The sequence below is a fragment of the Anarhichas minor genome, unplaced genomic scaffold, assembly GCF_050575085.1.
Source record: "Anarhichas minor isolate MPS153535 unplaced genomic scaffold, ASM5057508v1 ptg000062l, whole genome shotgun sequence".
NCBI classification, from domain to species: domain Eukaryota; kingdom Metazoa; phylum Chordata; class Actinopteri; order Perciformes; family Anarhichadidae; genus Anarhichas; species Anarhichas minor.
The window spans coordinates 4,739,036-4,765,011 of NW_027466508.1; the positions used below are offsets into that span (position 1 = coordinate 4,739,036).

The following is a 25,976-nucleotide window of genomic DNA, read 5'->3' on the forward strand; positions in this document are numbered from 1 at the left end:
GAACAATAATGTGGAATCCCTCCCTGAATAATACCCACGGAATCATACCCACGGCCATAATAGGGGCGGAGAATGGTGCGGTTATTGAACAATACTGTAGCTTATACCGATCATAAGGAAGCTTTTTCTCTTGTGGCAGAAGTTACTACGAAAACACCGTGCCACCGACAAACGAGCTACACAGACGACTGTGTAGGCTAGATGTTTTATAAGAATCGGCGGTTTCCCAGAAGCAGCGGTTCCGTAAAGAAAACCCGAAATTTCTTCTGTTGCATTTCCACCTGGTCGTAAAGTTGCTTTTGGTCCAAGCTCTTCTGCGGCAGTCCATTCACGGCCCAGTAGAGAGACTCATTTAGGCCGTTTGAATTATTTTGCCGCAGAAATCAGAAAGCCATTAGTCTATGAACAGATAATTAAATAAAGGAGAACATTCAAAGGTGCAGATAGGCACTGATAAAACTCATCATAGTGTTCACAATGATGAGTTCACTAGACTGTAGAAGCAGGCTATATCTTTTGATAGTAGATTCGAGCCGTGGCTGTCTCAGAGAGACACTTAACTCTCACATACTAATTGACCTGTAATGAAATAAGCATTTTTTTTGTGTGCTAACAATAACCCATCTTGCGTAATCTTTCCATCATGGGAGGACGACAGCCTTGGACATCGGCGTTTATTATCACTGCGTTTTGCTTTTGAAGCCACAAGATGTCTCCTTGGTGAGAACTGTGGTTATATAACCTCCCTCTGTCCTCCCACTCTCTCTTTGTATGTCTCCTCTTGTCTACGGCACCTACTGGAAGATGGCTGCAAAGCTCAAACTTACATCTTTTTTTCTTTTAGTTGGGAATACTTAAAGACTTTTTTTTTTCTTCGCTTTTCTGATGTGTTTGCAGTGGTGAAGCCAAGCTTTCTGAAAGGAACGCTATGTTTGATATGAAGAGACTCATACTGAGGCAGGAATACTGTAAAAATCATACAGCTTCAGAGCTGCCTGGTGTGATGAATTCTACACACAAAGTTTCTTCATGTCAGACTGCAGACAGGCAGAGTAGATGATCCCCACCAACTTTAAAGAAAGCTGAAATATTGCTACCAACATTTCAGCCTACAGAAACGATTGGTTTGGCATAATACTCCATAAAGACAAGTAAACTTTCCTATTGGCTGAGAGTGCATATTATTAGAGGAAAGGTTAGAGATTACCTGTACGGTCAGTCTGCTTAATCACTTCTGACTGTCTACTTACCATGGGGAGATGTAGGACATAGTATCTTTTGTCACAAGATTAAATTAAGCCTAAATTAATTAAATGCATTTTAATTTATGCTTGGGTGCTTCCAATTTTCAACAGCAGATAACACAATTCAACAGATGCATATTTGAAAGTGAATATTAAGATAAGCAAAAAGCCAGCTGGCAACCTCCAGTTCTGAAAAGTGAATTCAATGCAGAAGTGCCATAAACTTGAATTCTCTCTAATGGCCACCAGGGGGCGACTGCTCCGGTTGCTTCAAGAAGTCAGATTGTATAGAAGTCTTTGAGAAAATGACTCTACTTCTCTCGTGATTTATTCCCTCAGTAAACATTGTAAACATGAGTTTATGGTCTCAATCTCTAGTTTCAAGTCTTCTTCAATACAGCATGGTGTTCATTTTGGACCATAAACGGAGAATGCTTGATGGTGTGGCTACTTTGTGATAGCTACCTCGGCATTTTCCGGTCTGGAAGTTGTCCGTGTTTTCTTCTTTTAAACTCAAACTCTCTCACAGTGTGTTTTCAGTACAAAAAAAAGTGAAAAGTAAAAAAGTATTTTTTCAGAATTTGGTTGTACTCTCTTGTCACTTTTGGTTGCCATGACGTCACGGTGACGACATATACAATCTATGGCTTTTTTTAAAGTATACCTAAACAATACAGTACAATAATATATGTATTACATACTTAAGACTTTATCCAGCAACAGTACCAATATATCCAACTCTCTGCTGCATTTCTTCATTCATTAATTCTGGCAGTGTGAGTCTTACCTCACCGACTGAAATCTAATTGGTGTACTCGTTTAAAAAAGAAGAAGACATCTGACCATTTTGGGGCTTATAAGACAAAGGAAACGAACATAAACCATTTGTTGGACACAGCAGAGTTGTCAGTTTTGGCTCCATGTGAGTCGAGTCATGTTGCCGTTATTAAGCAGTCTCTGATAACCAGTCCGGTCCTGATTAATTGGTGCTCCTGTGGGACCGGGACGCCGCTTGCTGCCTGAAGAATCAGTGTCGCACTGATAGCAGAGGGACTGGGGACACTGACAGCCAGGACATTGTCATAGCGAGCAAGAAGCCAAGTGCTGAATTTAATCAGTCTCCGCATGGCTGTGTGCTGCCGAGACCGACCTGTTTGTAATAATTACAGAGGAACGCGGCTACAATATCTGCATTGTTGCTGCGTCTCGGTTGGCATTTCAGGGCCTCCGGTCAGTCAGAACTCAAAGCCCCACTCTAACTGATAATCAATTTAAGTTGGAAAAGCACAAAAGCAGATGTGACATCTTTACAGATGTCTTTTTTTTTTTGGAAATCACTATTAGTTTGTATTGCTGTTGTGTACAGGGGCTCCCTCCCAAGATAGATACGGTCAGTCATCCAAAACGATCAGATACGGGCAGCAAATTGGAATTCAGCTCATGAATGCCACCGTGAACTCTTGCCTTTTAGTTCAATCTATGATTTCCCAACTGTCTGTGTTTATCTCAAACTGTCGTCCTAAAGATGAACCCCCTTTTGTGTTCACAGCCTCAGATAGTGTATCGAGCAACAGCTGGGGCTCTTGCAGTGGGAACACGGGACTGACTGACAGCGTGGAGTCGGCGTCTGTGATTACGGTCTTCAAAGACGTTTTCAAAAAATCTGCCTCGCTGTTGGATCCGCCCTGCCACACTGGCCTTGTTCTGTTTTATTTCCTTTGGAGTATTTTTAACGGTACCCAGCGTGGCGTTATGGGAAAGGGCAACTTAAACGTGCCCCCCCACCCCCAGCAGGATGGCCAGGCCGTGTTCTGCTGCCCGGTAGGGGTCCTAACCCTGTCTGCTTGTCGGCGGTTCAAAAGATGCATCTTCCTCTCTGCAGAGTTGAAAGAAACATCACCATTTTAGATCTGCGTTTCATATTTCATGGTTTTCTGGGTAGAGCAAGAACAGCTGTTTTGAAGTTGGGTTTTTTCAGGAGCAAGTAACAATTGGGCGGAGAGCTCTGCAGTAATGTGATTTGCGGCTGAACACCCATTCCAAATTGGACTCCGGTCTCCGACAATATCGAAAAATAAACTGAAAAATAAACCTTCCAATGTGGTATGGTTTTTCAACCATCACTTGATGTAAAAACATCTCTTTTTCATTTATTTTTCTGAGTATTTTTACACACTGACCTCTGCAGGAACATGAAAAATAAAATCTATTTGTATAGATTGGCATACAGGAGCCATTGGCGAGCGAGGATCAGATGGCAGGAAAACCAGATTATGTTGCAGGGCTCCAGTAGCATAACCCCGGACATTAATGTTAATGGAAAACCACATGACCTTGCATTTGCCTCGGAGCGGCTCCGTTTTAAATCCAATTGACATGGCCCAAGTGTGGAAGAGGCTAGAGAGACGGTGACGCACGCATGAGAATGGTCTTGTTTTTCTATTTTCTTACCTTCTCAGGGGATCCCAGAGGCCATGTGGTGAGCTTCCCTCTGCTCCCTGAGATGAGCACGGGAAAGCAGAGCTGAATGTGGAACCGCGGTCGCTATAATGTTTGCTGGGATGCCCGTTGCCCCATGCCAGATGGCATGTGATCCCAAACACTGAGCAGGATGGCAAAGCTCAGCTTGCACTGCTTTAAAATGTCACTTGAGGTGTGTTTTTTTTGCTCAAGAGCGTAATACCTCTTGTTTTCGGGGAGCAAATTGGACTTACGGTTGGTTAAAAGAAAAAAACCCCACTGTGATGGAGTTGGCTTTGCCAAGAATTGCTTTCCAATGATCATCCTGCTCTGGGAGGAATAGAGGGGATAGATGCCAGAACAACAGAAACAGGCTTTGTTAAAGGAGCTTTGCACACACAAATGAAAGAATGGAAAAAGCAGGCGTTCCCCCCCCCCCGCCCCCGCTCACAAACATCCAGTGGAGGATTTGCATTCGAAAATACGGTGCAGCTCCACCGCTCCGAGGGTCATCAGCACAATTTAATTACATTAAGAGATGGCTAAATTGGACTTTGCAAACAGACAAGGCTTAAGGGATTACTGGACCTCTGACGGAGAGATCAAATTTTACCTTCGAGCATGAAACAATATGCTCGCTTCCTGGGACAGAGGTGGAGGGGAGGGGGAGTCGGACGGGGGGAGCTACATGATTCATTTCTATTAACTGTATTTGAAAATAGGACAAACTTGGCTTGATCACAGCCCCCCCCCCCCCCAAAAAAAAGAATCCGCTGTGCATTTAAAGATGTTGTTTATCTCCATCGCTTTACTTCCCCAGCATCTCCCAACTGCTATCCTCTCCTCCATGTGCAATGTTTTGTCTGCATGCCTCCGACAGTTCATACTATATATTCTTCAGTGATTTATTGAACACCGCGCTTCCTCTGCAGCTGCCAGCTCGCCGTATGGCATGCTGCCTAAATGTTGCATCACTCAATATGGACCTTTTCATTCTCCTCCCTCTACGTCTTAAAGCAGTAGTAGTAAGTCGATTTGACTGGACTGTATCATGGGACTAAGTGTAACATGGCATTCAAAAGGAAAGTAGCGTTGTCGTAGTTTCAAACTTCATTCATTGAGTCAGTCAGTTAAGTCTGAATAGACATGAAAGAAAATCAAAAAGTGTCGATGGCATGCTCTCTGCTTTCAACACCATCTATTGAACAATGAAAACACAGAAAGTCAAGAAACTTTAAGTTACATGATGCGTTATGACGACAAACGGTTGCTCATCTGCAGCTGCAGAGCTACATTAGCATTCATTTGTAGTTGTGTTTCATGGCCGCTTGGTGAATGTTATTCCAAAGTATATTCTTTCTTTTTAGGAGGGCTGGACCTACTACACATTCATTTGATCCATTACTATTATACCTGTTTTTTAAGATTTTAAATAAGCATTTGTGCTTTGATAAATAGGCGATATGGAGAAAATCATCACAATATTTTTCAAAAAAATACCTCAATATCCATATTGCGATGATATTGTAGGGTTGACCATTGGTGCTTTTACAAAATATTCACACAATCAGATTTTTGATAAATAATTATCGATGTGGATTTAATGACTAAGTGGGTAAAAGCAGATAATACAAGTCGGGCAAGTTCCGAAAATTGCATCATTTTACTGTAATGCAGCCTTTAAAACCAGGAAAAGAAAACACAAATGCTGTGTTACGATATGCAAAATCTGAAACAATATCAAGTCTCGTATCACGATATTGAATGAATGTCAATATGTGGAAATGTCAATATGAGGAAACACTTCTTATACTTCTATGAGAATACCATCTCCAATCACAGCTGTCTGGAATCTTCCACTGTGATGTGCACCTGAATTTCAGCATTTGCTGAGACTTGTAATCACAGAAATTAATTTTTGTGTTCACACCTGGGCTCGACGGTAAGGGTTGCTGAGTTGCCATTGGCAACCGTTTTGAGAAATTGTCAAACCGAGCCGTTGCACTTTTGTGGAAAGCACACTTTTTAAAGCACACTTTTTAAAGCACACTTTTTAATTGCAAATTGCAACACGGATAACTAACGGACAAGACCTAAGATTCACAGTATGTAAAGCTCTCCGCTGAGAGCCATCAGACGAGTTCTGTTTTGTCCTTTAAACTAATATGTTTCAACAAGCTTCTCCTGTGAAGGCTGCGCTATCGAGCAACTAAAGCTATTTATTCGAACAACACACGTTGGGGAAAAATAAACACAAAACAGGGTGCATGAAGAGCAAGAAACAGTTTCTATAGATGAACATAGCTCAAGGTTTGTGTAAGATCTCTCTCAGAAGACAGATGACACTGTTGTGTGCGACAAAAAATGTATTTACACCAATTTAAATAAAACACAAGATGAGGTTTAAAAAAAAAAAAAAGTGTGTGTTTCGTGTGTAGTGAGAGCCCGGTTCCAACAATGCTAAACTGTATGCACTTAGGATAATGTAGGCTACTATTGTTGAAAGCACTTAACAAATGGCACGTTATTATCACAACAACCTCTCCGCTCTTTACGGCTCGCATTGAGGTTTGGGAGGTGACACGCGGGCCGACCCTCACTGCCGTACCCATCTGAAAAAAAGGCCCGGAGGTGTAAATTTGTGCAGACAATTTATCCAAACTGCTTGTTCTTCAGGTGTTTCTTCTCCCTGCTGTTCCTCCAATTGTTCTTCAACAATTCCCTCGGAAAGATCTGAGGGGGGGTTCTCAGCTACCATAGTGCAGGCCATTTAAACCGCGGGATACAAAGCTCTCAAGCACACTGTGAGCCAAATAAAGAGTTGGAGAAGGAGGCAGATAAAAGCTGACACCCAATGTATTATAACTCAGCTCTATTAGATATGAGCTTCTGCTAGGGTGAAGCGCCATAGCTTAAGGCAAAGTTACTGCTTGCTCATCGCGCTTTAGCGAGGGGGGGGGGGGGGGGGGGGCGGCTTGGGAAGACTGTGTGGCCACTGTGTTCTGTATACAGCACACACAGACTCATGCATGATTTAGCAAACTAGAATTCTTACTCCGATATTCAAGTAGCGATATGGCAGACGAGATAAAAAAAGAGAAAAGAATGTGCTTCGGCTGCAAAACTTATCCTAAGACATGCCGTGCACTACACGCTTCAAAAATGGCAAGTAATCAAAAGAGCAAGAAATCGTCAATGAACCGTCGCTATCTATTTTATTTTCAGAATTTATAGAGCTTATTTATTTTAAGTAGAACTTTAAAAAGTATGCCGCAGTAAAACTACTCTGACAAATACTACTCCAAATACTGACTAAGAGTACATGTAATGGAGTAACTATCTCGTTACAACCCACCTCTGCTGATTGCCTGCCATAGTCAAACTACTACAGGATGTCACATGGTGAGGCTTGACGGAGACGACTGTTCCGAATAGCGCATGTTAAATGTCAAAGCACCACTTTCTAATTACTGACTGTAAAGAAATGTAAAGTGATCACTAACGTGCAAAAGAGAGGTTTATACTGCGTGCAGTAACGTACTGTAGCTGAAGGAGTAAAGTGAGCAGAAGTGCCAGCTCCAAGGCCACCAGCTTACTGATTTTGAATAGGTGAGAACATGGACAGATGGAGTGCCCTTTCATTGTGAACCTCATTGTGTTTCTTGTAGTTTCTGAAATCAAGACGAGGTGAAGCGTTACCAGTGAGTCAGGGGCTCGTCCGACATGCAGCTAATCCTTCCCCCGCTTAGGTGGAGGAGTGTAGTACGAGCCAAAAAGAGGCACGTAAGCAAGCGGCTGATCTCTTGTTTCTGAGACATGAAGCGGCTTAGTTTTACACGCTCAGGACACTCCAGCATTACGGCTGCTTAAACCCCAATCTCCATAATGCTGAGCGCCAAGCAGAAGCACATCGGGCACCCTTCATGAGGACAAAGGTTTTGACTCATTTGGTAAGTGAACGTATGGCCTCCCTCCATCCCGGTGGACACGACCATTAGAAACCGATGTTTGCAGCCTGTCTCGATCAGCCACATCACCCTAACTAGCTCAACTAGCTCCGTGAACTAGCTCCATCAGTTATCGCCATATAGCTCAGCTTTCCTCTATTGATCAGAGGTGATGCAAAACGTTTTGTGAAACGTGAAATATTGTGTGGGACAATGTAATACTTAGTGACGTAAAAAGTTATTGCAAGGCAACACCGTAGAGGTTCAGACAAAGTAAAAAATACTTTTGAGACCATTCAAAAGGTCAAAATATTACTGACGATAATAATAATGACGACTTAGTCGAGACCAACCTGGGCCTTGCTGCAGGACCATCTCCGACAGGTCCTGCAGGTGGATGAAGAGGACCAGACTTCCAGCGGCGGCCAGCAGGAGCAACCAGAGGAAGCAGGGCAGCCTCCTTCTCCGTCCACGCAGGGAGTCCGCCACCATCTTCCACTTCATCCCCAGCATGACGCGGCGCGGTCAGCTGCTAATGTAATTAGTTCTGGAGAAAAAAATCAAAGGAAGGAGGGGAAATGGGAAGAGGGAGGGGAAGCGAGACAAAAGAAAATGTGGAGTGAGCGAATCAGTGTGATGTAGGTAGCCTGTAGGTAAAGATGGGAGGAGCCATCTAAAATGGATGACCTGGGACGAACAATAAGGCTGGCTTTGCCGATATGATCTGCTAAATATGATCTGAATTATTCCTCCAATGCCTGTAAGTGTAGGTAAATAGCTGCTCTGGACTGGTTCCCGTAAATGGGGGCTTTTGTCCACTTGTAATGAAATTGACCGTCCAAACTCAGTCGTCTCAGATCAAAGCAGGAAAAAATAAATAATCCAATATTGTCTTGAATAGATAGAATCCCATCATTATGAACTTAATTATAGTATTTACTCCACAGCTTCAAGCCGGGTTTCAATGTGCACATTCACAGCAGGTTCAATTTAGGTTGTAGACACACTGAAGGACATGATAAAAGAGTGTTTGTTATTTACTGAAACCCAACACTTCTGTCTATTTATGGTAGAGGGGGAAATCCGTGAACTCTGACTAAAGCTGCTCAGAAACAAGACGGAAACGAGATGAGCCAACGCCTAATTCCTCCAAATAAAGAAGTCTGTCGTGTTTGTAAGGATGCAGTTTTGGTAAACACAGATCCAGTTGGACTGGCATGAGCGCAGACCGACTCGCTGCTCTGTTCACACAGCAGAAAGACCGTGTTGCATCTGTCAATGCAAGTTAATATGCAAATGGATTCGGCGACTACCCAAGCATGGGTTGTCAGTGCAGGAAATGAAATTGGCTCCGATTCAGCGATGTCAAGAACTTGACTTTCACATTTAACCCTCTGCTAAAACCAGAAGCTATAAATAGGCTGCAGATGTTTCACCCCGTGATGCTTTGAATATACTGTGATTTCTGTCAGTAGTTTGGTTTTATTGTCAACTTCTTTATACTGATGATCAAATACGGAGACGATGAAATGTGGCATGAAGAACAAATACCCAGAAATCCAGAGGGACTTATAACATCGGCATACTCAAGGTAACAAACAATGACACAAAAGACATTAAAAAGTCAACACGGAGGAGAGCGGCCAAAAATAAGCGCGGATGAATGTATTTGTGTTTTAAGAGAGACAAGTGAGGAGAGGATGATGATGGAGGATACTTTTTTTATGTCGTATATGCCACAGGTTTTTAAAAACTAGTCATTCTGGGTAAGCATTTAATGACATGAAACTTTGCCTTTGGGCTTTTAATCAATGCAGACAGCCACAGCAGGAGTAGGGTTTGCTGATGCATTACAGTCTATACCAGGTAACTGTAACCTGGTTACCTATTACAGATGCAATCATTTGGCCCTGAGGTCTTGCAGACCTCGCGAGAAAGACAATTTTCAAAACGATATTTTGCCGCTTTTCTCGGAAGATAGCGTGCCATGTATCAACGATATTTATTGCAATCTCATTATTCATGATACCACTGGCCCGCAATGGCCTTCAAAAGACAATAATGTTGATGCCAGTCAGATGATCCATCATCATTTCAAGTAGGACAGGTTTGGTGGGACAACCATTTTCTTTCTTTTTTGAGAGACAAGTTGTTATGCTTCCAAACTCACTGAAACGTTAGCGGTTATTTCAGGCTACGGCAGTCTCTAGTGTTTTTATCAAATCCATACAAATATCAGAATTGTCATTGTATATAACGAGATACAATTTAGTCCTCAACAACCTGTGCTGCACTATAAATTCAAGCCGGTTGCATGCAGTCAATGGCTGCCACTGTAGGATATCATTAAAATGACACTTCCCCATTGGACAGACAATAATTCGGCTGACAGAGCAGTGGAACCCATATTGAAATGAGCAACATAACAGCACTCTGCTTTTTGTGAGGATCAAACTAGTCATGGAGATGTCAAACCATAAGGCCACCCCGCAACCCATTCACGCAGCTTTGCATTGACAACTTTTCAATCCCCTGTGAATGGTTTTTTACATCGCTCTGAAGGGAAACCATGCAGGTTGTTGCATAACGAGGGCCTGGTACCCTCTGTGCTCAGTGCAGTTAATAACAAGTGTTGTTTGATTTATACCGGCTGACGAGATATTTCACATTGTCTGTTCCTTCTCTAATCTTCACGTCCAGAACAACAGAGACGGGGCAAAGTTGATGCAGGAGTCGGAGACAAGAATGCCTTTTATGCAAAACTCATCATTATTTGTTTGTACAAGAAACTGCTCCGTGGGAACGTATGCATGCATTTCAACCATGTCGATGTAAATTGGGTTGTTTATGCCAGCTGTGCACGTGGTGCAGTTGCCATGCCAACTTAGGTGGTAACCAGGAGTCTGCTCTCTCTGGCCGACCTGACACGACGACGTCTCAGGTGCTACTGCTACAGGTTCACACTATACGCTAAGAGAGGACGGCCTTTTTCATAAAGTTTATGTTTGTTTACGTATTTTTTAGAAATGAAATGAATGAGGACGGAAGAGATTTCCATCCGGTTCCCTCAGTTTTCCTCCGACAACTTTCCTCGTGAAAGCATTGAATGCAAGATGGGAAGCTGAAATGTTTAAAGAGGCCATCCTTTCATTATGTTTTCTCAACAGAGTTCGACCTTTTACATCCCAGTGTCATTCATACTGACAGCACAAAACCACAGAACGTAACCGTATCTCAGGAAATCATTCCACGTTTTCACTTCCATTTGATCTTTTTCCAGGTCTCACCCACAGTTTCATCACGTTAGTTTTGTACAAGATGTTGGGTTCCTTTATTCTGTTAAACTAAGTGTGTGTCACACACGCCGCCTTACTGTTGGACTGCTGTGGACATTTGACTTATTTGTCCATTATGCAAAACTCATCATTATTTGTTTATACAAGAAATTGCTCTATGGCAATGAATGCATGCATTTCAACCATGTCGATGTAAATTGTGTTGTTCTGCTGGATGTGTACATTGTGCAGTTGCCATGCCAACTTAGGTGGTAACCAGGAGTCTGACGACGTCTTAGGCGCTAATGCTACAGAGTCACACTATACACTACGAGAGGACGGCCTTCTTCATAAAGTTTATGTTTGTTTACGTATTTTTAGAAAAGAAATCACTCCGACTGAAGACGGAGGAGATTTTCATCCAGTGTTGTTAAACTCAGTGTGCGTCACACAAGCCTCCTTACTGTTGGACCGCTGTGGACATTTGACTTATTCGTCCATTTGCGCTTTTAATGCAAATTAAGCAAACAGACTGAAAAGTGGAATTCAGGATCTCATAGAGAAGCATACAGAGGCATAGAATGAACAAAAGAGTGACATATTTCACATTCAATTCCTGTCAAAAGGATTGCAGCACAGGGGTCTTCCTTGCATGGGCACGCAGTGTTTGTGTGCAACCACAGTATTTAAGTATGAAGCAGGACATTCTCACTCAATATAATTATCTGAAATAGTAAAAAAAAAAAAAAAATCACTGCAACTGTCAGGACTTGACACAAACATCTCATTGTGATCAAACAGCACGTCATTTTAAAGACATCGCCTTTGTACTTTACTTCCAAAACAGATGTATACGCCAAGAGATGACATAACAAGTCCCGCTTTATGCAGGAAGAGTAATCGGACCGGTAACGGAGACGACTCTGCGTTTGATGTTCATGTATAGTACACATCAAAGAATAATGCAAAAATTAAAATGATGGCAGTTTATACGGATGTGCTGTTCATATACAGTACATGTCTCCACCAACTAGCAAAGACAGTGTTTCTAAACTTTGCCTAGTAAGAACAATTTCTGATTAAATTCAAAGTTTTGTTCCCGAAATGAAAACATCTACCAGAGTATGTTTTGAATAATGCTCAATGAGTTTGAGTCTTGATTATTACTTAAGACACAGTCACTGATTAGTACAGGGCACTTTGGAAATGATTTCCTTGATGAAACCCTGATCATTTTATCGTCTGTGACGACTCACACTAACTTTGGTAAAGCGGGCGAATTGTGAATTCATGCACTGACTGAACGGTCAGTTTAAAGCACCTTAAAAACACCAGTGTTTTTTTAGGATAGTACAGAGCAGCTTTATTTTCTGGATCCACTATGTGTCCGTCCTCAACTGGGACACTGTGGACCTGAAGGTAACTTAGGGTGCTTCCACACTTCACCTGTTTGTCTCGAATTGACAGCAAACTAACCAACCGCACGATTTTATGACAGCAGATTTGTGATTGCAGCATGATTTCAAAAGCCAGTCTGTTCACCGTGAAATCTGTCCAGGAAGCGATCTTATTGATGTGTACAGACTACGGCCAAGTATGTAACCTGCTTATGCAAAATCGAGGCCTATGCACGTCAGTGGGTGTATTTTCGCTGATTAGGAGGTCAAAAGCTGTTGAAACTGCTGCGCCTGTGTCCGACTATGTGTAGCCTACTTTGTCAGTTCACTAAGTCCATTAGAAAGTGTGTGACAGCCCCTAATGTGTGTGTCCGATTGCCCCCCGACATTCACATCTGGGATCGCGAAAAGATTGATTTTGACAGTCCTGCCTCCATCTGTTAGTCATTATTCATCATAACATGCGGCCGACTTACAGTATAATAATACTAATAATGCTAATAATCAATGATTATTTTCAATGTCGATAAATCTGTTGATTATTTTTTGATTAATTAATTAGTTGTTTGGTTTATAAAATGTCAGAATAAATGTTTCCCAAAGCCCAAGATGACATTACCAAATGTCCTGTTTAGTCCACAACTCAAAGATGTTCATTTTACTGTCACAGTGGAGCAAAGGCAGCAGGAAATATTCACAATTCAGAGGCTGGAATCAGAGAACTCAAATCAAACATTATCAAAATAGTTGCCGATTTATTTAATAGTTGAACACTGATAGCTTAATTGATTCATTGTTGCAGCTCTAGAATGGAATTAAATTCTTCCCACGTTAGTCTGTGATGGTCCAATCAGCGAGTTAGCTGTCAGTCTGACTAACAGGTCAGGTGTACTCCCCTTGGTTCGTTTGTAAAAAACAAAAAGTCAGTGTGAGTCGGAACTGGTCCGGACCAAAATGAACCCAACTATACAGGTGTGAAAGCACCCCAACTGTGAGCTACTGTCGCTCTCCTCGGCTGGGTGGAGGTTGAAGCGGGCTGGCCTTTCCCCTGCATTTGAAACGGGGCAACCCTGGACTCGTGCGTCCTTTCTGCTCCTTCAGTCTTTCAAGCCTCGCACCGTTACGGCCGGCTCTTGAGAGCAAAGTCGTCATGCGTGACAGCTGTGTTTGAGTGCGCGTTGGTGTGATAGCGGGGAGTGCACAGGGCTACCCATAGAGGTCGGGCTCCACCTCCACGTCCTGCAACTATGGTTATGTGGACTTATGGTTGAGACCTTCATTCTTCTTTGTTTCACCGTCTTCAGTTTTTACGTTCCTGTATCAGATATCAAAGACTTCAGCAACAGCATGTGGGCTGATTGTCTCACACCACGCACTGGCAAAGAAAGCAAACTAAATCCGCTTTCATTATCTCGCAGCATAATCACCTGCTTCCTCCCAAAGGTTGAGAGCATTTCAGAAGTCCTAGAAAATACTTTTTTTATTTTAATTTCATTCATGTCTAATTCCCTCTAGTGTGTCAGTGAAAGTGTTGGCTAGTGAACAAAAAGAAATGGAAGTCGCTGCCAGGCCTGTTTCATAAATTAATGATTAAGGGACTGTGAATGAGAGCTGGTAGAGGATATCATGTTCAAAGAATTGCTAATTGTCTTTATTTACGACAGCCGGTGATCTCTGGGATGAATTAATGCGTTCGCCACGCTGCCGCGATGAGCCTCATCCAATCAGTGTAGGGAGATCAGCCATCAGCTGTCTCACGCTGAAGAACAGGTCTACAGGTATATAAAGAAAAGGTTCTGCTGCACAGCGGCGGGAAGGGAACGCCCACGCGGACAATACCCAATACCCATGACTACGTTATCTATGTAAATGTGGTTGCCGAAATGAGTCAGACTCCTTGATTCATAATGCTTTATTTCTACAAGAAACTACAGAGCTGTGCACAGGTTTCGTCCATCACATGCTGAGATGTTTTTTTCCCTGTTTTTTGGGGAAATAGTCAGCTGCTGCAGAAAAAAAGACCATAAATAACATGTAATTCACATGTAAAACTACATGAAGCGACGCGCTCAACAGCCTTTTTTCTTTTGCTAATCAGAGACCAACCGATGAGTGAGACACATCTGACAAACACGACTCGGGATCAGAGAGTGTGGACCGTTTCTACACTTTTTGAGACCGCAATTCCACGTGAGGCGTCCCTCTGTTTTCAGCACCCTATAACCCTTTTGGAATAAAGCCAAATCAATGCAGTCACATATCTATATTATTATTGTACACATACTGCAGTCAGGGACGGAAAAACAGAGTGGAAAAAGTACAACGACCGTTACCTCCACTCCTACCTGCGGCGCTGTAACAACCACCAAAGCCCCCGCCGCGCCAAAAGCACTTCCCAGCCTCACAAATGTGACTCGGCGTGACGGTGACCTGGCACACTCGCCTCGGGGTAGCCACCAGCTCAGGTGATGACGGCTCCGACACAATCAGACACGCTCAAATACAACACGTCCCGGCCATATCATGTCAGCCCCAATACCTGCTACGGGGCACTGCTGTGCTCCGACACAAACCTCTCAGATGAGGCTCCGGATTAGTTTCTATTTTTATACGGGGGCCTCACTTGCAGCTCGATGACCGGCAGACTAGAGGAGGTAAGTTACATGCGAGCCTGTTTGGTAGAACAAGGCCTTCATAGTGTGTGGGGGGGGGGGGGGGAATCAAGCTGCTTCTATCTCTCTGGACAGCCAGATTCTTTTGTGGTTTCTGTATTTTCCAAAGGCTTTTTGCTGTTATTCATTTCAAAATTTCTATCGGAATAAAAAAAAAATAATAACAATATTCTAGTTCGAGTGGCCACTACACAAAGGGTCAAGGCTACAACCCATTTTCTCTGCCAGCAACACACCTGACCCTCATAGGCCATGCACTCATTTAGGCTGCATTCTCTACTGCTTTCATTACCATTTTAAAACATATATAATTGCACTCAATGGGCTCTTCTTAGTAATGGTGCGCTGACACTCACCAACAACTCGCCGCTAATTAAAAGCCGGATCTCCCGTGAACGGGATAGTCAACCGATATCCGCTGTAACGCGCTGTTTGTGCCTGCGATTGTTAAATTCACTTCAATCATGAAAGGAAGAGGGAGATAGAAGGGAGGAGACAGGCTGAGGAGCCTTTTTAACGCTTTGACATACCGGGAGAACGATGGTGCAATGTTGGTGCAACTCAGCATTAAGATGTTCTTCCTAATACTTACTGCCTCTGGGCCCAAAAGTGTGTGTGGGGGTGCAAGTAATCAAGAGGAGGGTTGGATTTAAAGGAATCAGCTGTACAGACAAAGTTTGAGGTGGAGTGTGAAATTCAATTAAACAAACACACACATGTGCACGGCCCAAATAAAACCAGATGTTCGCTGGGGGTTGGGAAAATACGATCGATACAACTTAACTGTAAACTGATGCAAAGCGTCAATCTATTATGATTTAAATTATTAATATTGAAAATACAAACAAAACCTTTTGGTAACAATTGCGTTTTGTTCGCTCGACGGTGCTTCGTTTTCTTTCCTGCTGCGGTCTCCGGTGAAGTCAGCAGGATTGTAGACTTTAGTACCAACAGTTCGGGCTGTCGGGTGCACGACGCAACATTTATGACAAACCCATTTCACTGCAGCAAAAATGACTGAAGTGAGATGAACCGAGTGAAAGCTTTATCTTATCAGATAAAACAGATGTTGACAAAACCGGATAATTTGCAGTTGAAAAAAGGTAAAAAGTTGCAACACAATGCATAGTCTAAATATTGCAAAATGTTTAAGATTGCAATAATATCGTGTTGTGACTTAAGTATCGCGGTATTGTGGTTCCCACCCATAATGCTTGCCTTGGTTCGGGATTTTCTCTACATAACGTGACACAAAACAGTGGCGTCAGTCAACATGTAGTTTGCGTCGGGAAGATAGAGACGGATTTGTTTTTACAGAGGCAGGAGAGTGATTGAGAGAAGACACTAATCATGGATCTGTTTCCATTTCGATCTGTCTGTGGACCTCTTTCCTATGCAGCTGTTGTCAAACAAGAAGCAGATAAGAATCCACACAGTTTAGACCTGATGGGAACAGAAGCTCACACTGTTAAAAAAAACAAAAAACTGATAAATGATTGACGTGACCATAAAATACATGCGTATTATCTATTCAGCTCTTGTGTAAATCGTGGATTATTTGCAGAGATGTCCCGTACACCTGCCAACTGGTCTTAGTGAGAAGCACTCAAGTAATAAATACATGCAATAAATGTACGGGACGGAGACGCTCTGTCGTCAATGGTGCATTAAGGATAACACAATTGTGCAATAATACGGCCTTGATTCAATGCCTGAAAGAGTATAATCATATCAATCTAGGGATTTAAATTGGATTAGCTGCATTAGAAAGCCTAAAATGTAAATACAAGCACACAACGGCCAATGAAACCCGTTCTCTATCTGCAACTGAGGTGTGTGTGTGTGTGTATCATTTTTGGTAGCAACACAACATTAAAAATAAAAAAAAGTTACGGTTATCAATACACGGTGTCTCGGTGTATTCATGTCAAATGATAGTTTGACCCATAACTACGCCTGGTTGTGCTGTCATAACTCGACCCCATGACAGGTGATAACATTCTCTAACATTCTCTATACCTTTAGTCTCTCTTTAAATCCTACTCTCACCAGAACAAAGAGAACACACTTAGTGTCTCGGCCTGGCCTGATATCTACATCGTCTCTGCTTCGGCTAAACTTCCCCACTGGCACTGCCCGCTCAGTAGTCCCGCCGTCATCCCTACATATCTAGAAACAATAACCAGTTATGACCCGGTCTTACATCTACATTGTGTCCTGTTGGGTTTAACTATACTGACCGACCCAGCTGGCTTGACGGGCGACATCATCTGAATGCCGTGGACTGCTCAGGTGTTCCACCACCATCACAGCATAACTGATTCCACTGGTGTTACCAATAGCCTCTGGAAATGCTCAGGATTTACTGCCTCGAGCGCATGCCATGAACACATTGGAGATTGCCAGAGGAGGGGGGAGGTCAGGTCGTAACACATCCTTCATCTCTTGGAAGTTTGTCTTTCTTATTAATTCTGCAGAAGCTTGCTTTTTAATGTGATTTTCTTATTCTTTGATTTCAGTGCAGTACAAAGGAAAGCCTGATGGTAAAGCCATTGGTTTCCTAGCTCCCTTGTGATTCTTGTCCACTGAGGAGCGGAAAAAAGGAATAGCCGGTGATCTCTTTGAAACAACAAATCCATTGCAATAGCCTCCCTCATCTACCCTTACTCATTAATTACATGCAAGTAAGTCTAGCAGGGAAGACAGGATCCGATGCAAAAGTGCCATCATCCTATCAAAAGTCACCTTTGGTAGTAAGAAAGAACCCTCATTAACAGAACCATGTGTATAACTTGCTAATACCGAGGCGTCTACGGATCTGTCCTCTTTGCTTCTGTCCTTGAGTGAATAATGCTTTCAATGAAATTATTGTAACAGCGAATACCATAATGCTAATTAGAATGCTATGAAATTGAAAGCTGGTTTTCCCTGACAGATGTTCATGATCAATCAGCATGCAATTAACGTGACCGACACATGTTACGGAGGGACGCTACAATGACGGATCGCAATAACTCATTTCCCTTTTTTGCACTTCTTTTATGTTCGTCTCCGGTTCTTGGCTGAGCACAAATGGACCTTCGAAGTTGTAAGATTAAAGGAAATACATGCAGTTTGTTTGCTTCACTTGAAAAAGTACAGGACGAAATACACATCTAATTATTAATTAATTAACACAATTAACAGTCCTTTGAGATACTATTTGTTTTTTTTGTTTTTTTTTAATCAAATAGCAGCGCTTAGTCAGTGCTCCTCGGGGTCTGATACTGACGCACCGAGGCGTCTGTATGGGACGCATCTGGCTTTTGACTAACTCCGATGTAAAACCATAGGCGTCTTTATTCGACCGACAAAGCAACTGATGTACAGAGAGCCAGAAAATCCACCTAGAGGTTGGAAGGGTCAAACAAACACAGGACTTTCACACAGAAAAATAGACCATAAAGCAGGGTATGCTTTAGGGCGGGCTTAATGTTATTGACAGGTCGCTGCCGCTACCAGAGCTGTATACGGCGTCTCTACGTCACTACTACGCACTCTAAATATGGTAGCCTCCGTCCATTGGTTGAGAAAAAAACAACATGGTGACGGCCGTAATCCAAGGTGGCGAATTCGTGGACAGGTGATGTTCATTGGGTCAAAACATTGATTTACATATGTTCGACAAGCTTGTGCAGTTAGGAGAGTCAACTCGTAGAAGCAAACCTCACAGGAAAGAAAACTCAAAGACGTTGCGGGTAAGAATATTAAAATCCATAGATCCCAGATGCAAACAATGTCGGGAGCAGTCCTCCTGCTGTGAAGTCACTGTAATGTGCAGGGTAGCCTGTTTTTTTTCAGGCACCTTAGCGGTGATCAGAGTTGGCAGCTCCAATAGATCACAATCAAGTTGAATGCAGCGGAGTATCCACTACACAACTTGCAAAGGGCTCCGTGCAGGGCATGTGGGGTTTAGCTCAAGTCAATAACCATTAATGAGACGGACAGGAAGCCTGAGGTCCCATGCGGGTTGGCTGGTTTAAAGGTGCATTAAGAGTGCTTTTAAAATTCCTTCCACCAATTATTCATGAGGCCAGCGACTACTAGCCTTGTGTATTTTGTCTATAATGTAAATGACCGTGTTGTTTCAGCAAACGTGTTCTCTATTCATTTGACATTACTTTCAGTGAACGCGCCCCCATTCATCCCCTTGTGACTGAAATATTAGAGTCTGATGCGCTGCTCTCTCAGTCACATATAGTAGATGGATGGTTGGACAACCGCATCCAGCATACTGCAGGTGCATCAGGGGCTGTTGCATATGTGCTCAGCTGCTGCAACATTGTGCTTAGTACCAAAACGCTGAAATATTTCAAACAACCATCTGAAGTTGTGAGGAATGTTTTCAATGTCAACAAACTTTTTTCCTGTGACTAAGACAAGATGATGACAAGACGTCACCAACGCCCTTTTTACGGTAACGATATCAAACATGTAATATTGTTGACGAAAAAAGACTACATTGAAATGCAGTTTCAAAAATAAAAACTTTACCGAAATGTTAATTTTGTCACCTCCCACCTTCTCTCTCTCTCTGAATCAAACACACACACTGCGCTCAGTTCGTCTCTGTCCTTCTTGTCTCAGTCCTGTATAATGAATGAAGTTGGCGGTTTGCGGGTCGGGTGGTTGGTCAACGCGTATTTTTGCATGTTGGCTCGTCAAGACGGGCCAACATGCCTTAAAACACACTTCGAAGAATGATCGTAGAGTATTTTTGCTTGAATTTCCCATCCTCCCAAAAATGCATTCTTTATCATTCAACCCCAAGATCAAATCTCATGTGGAATAAGTGTGACTTAAATTACAAAATAATTTATTGGCTAATCTAGATTGACTGAAATATTCAATATAATCTGAAAGGACATGACTAAGACTAGAAGTAATGACATCATCATTTACTATGATGTAATAACTTTTCAGGGACTAAAACTTGTCCAAACAATTTTGAGTTGTCAGCGACTGAAACTAGACTAAAACTTTCACGCATAAAAATGACATAAATTAGATTAAAACATTTAAAGGATAAAAATGACTAAAACCAGACTAAAACTCTAAAATGTGACTAAAACTAATATGCATTGTTTACTAAATCGAAAATAGCTGCCAAACAAAAAAAACAAAGTAACGTGAAGTTATGCTTTCTGTACTTATGTTGTGTCATTTACTTAGATTACATAGTTATTTTAAGCCAAACCAGAAGGATTTTGCTAAACCTGACTCAGTGGTTTTGTTACCTCAACCTAAGCCAGGTTTCTGTTTGAATTTACAACGTTAACCACGTGTTTTCTGCGACCGTGCGCTACTCAGTGCGTTAGAAAGCGACGCCAAGGCGTCGGCGTGCGACGAGTTGGAGTGAGAACGTGTTGTTTTTTTGCTTGGGTGCAGTTTGATGATGTTGTTATTAGAGAGACTTATTTCATTATTTCCGCCAATGTGCAAATACTAATACCACTCGGTTTGCACAACACATCCCGCATGCTGAAGTCCCGAGGGAGCCAGGGCTTACCAGAAGCAACACAGTGATGTGTTATCCTCAAGCTGCAATGATCTTCAATGAAATGTTTCAAAGATACAAACCACAGATACTTGGTAGATACCAACTGTTTTCCCCTCTGTGCTCATACATTTATAAACAAGCAGCCATTTAAAGATTGTTCTATAAGCAAGGTCAACATATATCCCTGCAAATGATGTCAGTTGTGAAACTAAACCGACAACTTTGCTAATTGAGAATAAAGAGAGTGAGAAATGTGAGGTGGTAATTACGAGCTTAGCGGTAACCTAGAGAAGTTACACAACACCGCAGGAGGGAACAGGTGAGAAAAGAGAACGAACAGTTTGTGCAGGTAAGATTATCGGAGGCACCCTAGGCTTCAGAAACCGGTTCATCAAAGCAGAAATTACAAGAGACTAAATAAATAAATAAATAGAGTAATAATATATATTTTTAAATGCCAGTCCTCTGTAATGTGTGCTGTCTGTGGTGCATTCATGCACTGCTGTGAAGCTCTGGACATTCCACACTGGAGAGTCAAACTGCCAAAACAGCGTAGCAGTCAAGCAGTCAAAATCAAATCTGGGAAAAAACAAACACAAAGCAATCGTTGTCAAAAGGAATATGTGAATTCGACAGATTCCTCCACGAAGGCTGCTGTTCGACAGCCGGCCGTCAAAAGGTGGAGGCCTCGGATCCCAAGGCGCCTAAACACAGCACATGGCAACAACTCACAGAACAGCCCACAGCACACTTTTTTCTTCAGCCAAATATGATAAAGTGTGAAAAATACATCTGGTATGGTGCTTGTACTTTGCTATCAAAGATGCATGAGCGAAGAGGAAAAGGTGAGTTTTTTTGTCTCGTAAGAGTTCAGCAGCACCGGAGAGTTTATTGGAAAAAAGAAAGCGTATTGATCTGGAGCGTCTGTACAGTGGTTGTATGTGAAAACATGCCAGACATAGTGACTTTTCAGCTTTTCAGATATTAATGCCTTGAGTGACAAGTCATGTGATGTTCATCACATCAACTCCCAAATCCCTGTGGATTAAAACCTTAAAATAAATGTGTCCTGATGCAGAAACAATCTTAAAACAGATTTAGTCCTGCAAACTGAGATTTTGTGGCATATTTCTTCCCGTCATTTCTTTGCTACTTTTGTGTTTCTGCCTCTGCAGTTTGTCCGTCGTTGAGTCTCAGGGTGTGAACGCAGGATCGCCTTATAAAAGTGACACGACTAAAGAACGCTGCCACATCCATCACTTTCACACAAAAACATATCAGAAATATATTGATTTAAAAAGATATATATATTTATACCTTTGCGTGACAGCAATCTCAGTCCCTCTTGGTTGAGTGTTAAAGCTATTCTCTTATCTCTTAAACCAAAACTAGTCAGTTATGTTACAAATTGAGATTGATTTTTTCAGAAAAACAACCTTACCCTCTTTCGATGCAGTTCCTCTTTTGTCTGGACTTTGATAACAAATTGGAGTTAAAACTCTCTAAATTCAGCACTAATTACTTGCTCATGGACACACACACGGAGGCTTCCACTGCGTTCAGATACCAAGGTAGATACCAAGGTATATGGGGTCAGATCAGTCTCAATAATCACAAATGCACACAGAAAGACTCACAAATGGAAACAGAAAGATTCACAAATGCGCACAGAACGATTCACAAATACATTCTAATTCACACATAAATAAATTACGATCTATATAAATGTAAAAAAAAATCACAAATATATTTCTGCATTTGTAAGTATTTCTGTGTGGATTTTTTACATTTGTTTGTGGATTTGTATGTATTTCTTTGTGGATCCCACTGCATTTCTTTGCAGATCGCTACACATTTCTTTGTGGATTTTCGTTCAGTTTCATGTTGGGTTTCATCTTTTACATGTATTTTGTGGACCGCGGTGAATCCGTGAGAAATGGAAGTGTATTACATCTCTCTCCCTTTAAAGTCTGTATGTTCAACGCAGGATCCACGACACAGGAAAAAAAACGGATGTTTGAAAAGCTGATTTTATTTGTGGTGCAATGCACTTCAAAGGAATATTGTTTTAATGGTATTTCTGTTTCACTCAGTGAGCCAACGGACTGAGAGAACAATATGTCTCAGTCTTTGAACCTCAGTTCCATTCAGTGACTGTCTACTCACTAGACATTTTGATTTTGTATTAAGATAACGTTTAGTAGAATATTTATTTGTCCTTTAATAAATAGCAAGCCAGTGCCAGTGAAGACTGCCACACAGTCCTCTCCAGCTCGGCAGCCATAACAGATGAAAAACAATGGCAACCAATCGTGAAAAGTCACATTTTGTAGCTTATATTCATTCTCATTCCCCTCAGCTGGAGAAAATCTGGTGCGAAATGAATACATTTAAAAATGTATAATTAAATGGGAGAAGCCCAAGGTTCACAAGATTAGGGGAAGAGGAACACAGCTTTTTAAATTCTAGACTAGCCAGTTTTATTGCCAGAAGAACACGTTCCCGTTACTCTGAGTTCCTCACTTTGAACAGGCAGAGAGAATGTTCTGTGCCAGTTCACACCCAATGCATCCCAAAACAAATAAAACACAGCAAAGAATGAAGTAAGTACATGCTGTAAAACTATAGAACATGAAAAAAAACAACACAAAAAGATTTTTGAAAGTTGTTTTGTGCCTGCAACTGAGCAATTTTGCCAGCTCATCTCAACTCAAATGTACAGGACTTTGTGGTGCCGAAGCATTTGCTTTCATGAGACGAGAATTTCTTCATTTTATTTCACCTGATAACGTGTTAAAGGAGCAGGCGGTCGGCATTTTGTTAAAGGGCGGTTTGACATGACACGGCCGTTGATTAGCTGGTGCTGGGATCGATATGATCCTTCTGTCTGCTGCAAAGTCTGCGGCAGTTTAGTTTTCAGGTCAGCATTTTGGATTAAGACTCCGGTGCATGTGCGACCTTTGAGCGCCGGGCATCGTCTCAGTCTGAAACCCTTTTCATTACATCACAGACGTTGGTGGTGAAAGGACAGTTGACGAGCTTGAAGTTGCATCAAAATGTGCTAAAGCACAACAAAAAGACCAAATATGTTTAAAAGAAACAACCAAAGGAGGAGTTGACGGAAATAAAGATGTCATTCACAGTTAAGACAATCTACAAATATTCACAATGTAACAGCTTCTTTATTGACGTCTGGTTGCTGGCGGGAGTTAAAAGACATGCTGAATACACCACTGAGAAAAAATCAATACAAAATTTGATTTCACCGTCTTGCCATGTTGCACCTGGTCAGTGTTTTGTATGTACTTCCTCGCTCAGAGGAGACTAGACAGACTAACAGACTCTGTTTCAAAAAAAAGAGAAGCAAGCTCATTATTACTATCATGGAATTCTCCTGCCCAGCCTCATTAAGTGGGCTCGAGCGCTACCAGGCTACAGCTTCTGTTTGCTTTGGCGGCGCTGGAGCCGGGTCGTTAGGTGGTTTGGTGATTGCTAAAGTAAGCGGGAGAAAAGCCCCTGCACTGACTGGACAGCTGTGACGACCCCCCCATCCCCCGCCGCCTCTGGCGTTTGCTCCCATTTGCCTTTTCACTCTGTCCGCCTCAAGGTCGGACTCATCCCAAGCAGGGTAGCAGCCACGTTCCACGTTTCGGCTCACACGAGCCACAATTGCAGGTTGTTGTTTTTTTCTGTTTTTGCACAATACACCGGCCTCTTTATTTTAAAGCTGTACTCAGCAGCCTTCTCAACTTGTGTTCTGTTGAGTCAGCTGGTAACCGTGACCCGGACGACTGCACTGCTCTCCAAAAATCACTGACGCGGTATGCGCCAAGTCTGCTGCTCCGGATAAGTTCATTAGCTCGCACTGATGGTGGTGTCTGGCTATACAATGAGGGTGTCCTTCCTGTATTGTCCGCCTGTCCTGCCGCCGCCGTGTTCCATGTGATTGTCATTCCTTACATGCCTTCGCGGAAAAAACCCGAATGTCTTCAACAACTCTTGAGTCTGCAGCCACGCTATAGCAGCTCCTTGAGGCTGTATGGGACAGAAGGGCTTTGAGCTAAATGTCAGTGTGATAACACGAATGGAATGCACATCAGGCGTAGGGGTGGGTGGAGGGGGGGGGGGGGGGGGGGGGACCATGAATGTCCCAATCCATCTAATGATATCTCAGAGGAAGAATCCCCTTTCACCCTCTGGGCACAAGGGCTGCACCCGAATATTCAACTATTTGGATTCGGATATTTGCAAAGAAACATTTCGTCAGCACATTCTTTATACTTTTTAAACTGTGCTGCTTGAATGTGGAAACTTAAACCATCTCATCTTGCCACCTCTCTCACTCACAGCAGTGGACGTCACGCTTGGGTTCACGTTGGCCGTTAAAAGGGAAGACCTCAGCCGTGTGGAGACACTTTAAATTGAGGGATGACGAGACAGCGGCAGTGTGCCAACCGGTCGAGAGATTTCACTGGAAGTCACAGAACGTAAACCTCATGGTGGCACCGGAGGAACAGTCGGGTGTGTTCACCAAAGTCACGATTGCTCGTCAACTGGCACGACTAAATCACCTAAACTGGTAGAAGAATGTATCAGAGAAGGCCATCATCAAACTATTCCATTAACCCTATTTCATTTAGGACGTAGGTTTGAGGTCAGCTCTAACAACTTCTGATCAAAGACGCCATTCATTCATTCACTCTGGACATGACTCAGCAAAACAAAAAGAGAGAAAGTCTTACAAAACCTCAAGGCGCAGTCGATTTTGGTAGAAAAACCTTTAGAACAGAAGCAGAAAGGAGATATTTAAACCTTTTTATGAAGATTGATTGAATCCAGAAATGCTAAATGGAGTTTGCTTGGACGCCCAGCATAGAACGTCTCAAGGTCAATCTGGAAACCAAGAAGAAGTTCAGCCCGCCACATTAAAATTCTCAAGGTGTGCCCAATAACTTGAAAGAACATCAGCTACTTTTCTTTAAAAGACAATCATTATTTCCCAGCTCCTCTACAGGTTATACAAAAAGAACCTAGTGAACATGAAGAGCTCAAAGCCAGCAGGGATTATTTTAGGCTTGATTGATCCTACATTAATATATCCGGTCTCTGAATCAGCCTGACTACACCTCCGCAATAGGTCCTGTGTTTTACTGTTAATAGCAGGATTAGTTATTCAACTTTCCACGCCGTCTTTGCTCTTTAAGTGTGATGACAGAAATATGGCCTCGTGTTTTTGTTGTACCAGCTTCACTCTGCATCAACCATCGTTACAATCAACATCAAAGTGTGAAATGATACACTGCGGCATGTTCTCTGGTGTCGACGCGGAAGAAACATTTCAGATTATACGGATGGTTGACTTTATCTTTTACAACATCTTCTCTGTTGTCAACCATTGAAATCCATTGAAAGATAAACACTTTTAGTCACATTTAATATAGA

General features: G+C 42.4%; 1 protein-coding gene across 1 annotated transcript in view; it reads right to left on the bottom strand.

Moving 5' to 3' along the window:
- LOC142933810 (carbohydrate sulfotransferase 8-like) overlaps positions 1 to 8,164 on the bottom strand; it is a 108,831-nt gene extending 100,667 nt beyond the window's left edge. Inside the window, exon 1 of the mRNA XM_076078046.1 lies at positions 8,005 to 8,164. Coding sequence (XP_075934161.1) covers positions 8,005 to 8,164 — 160 coding nt within the window. The remainder of the gene's footprint in view (positions 1 to 8,004) is intronic.
- Between the last annotated feature and the right edge of the window lie 17,812 nt (positions 8,165 to 25,976).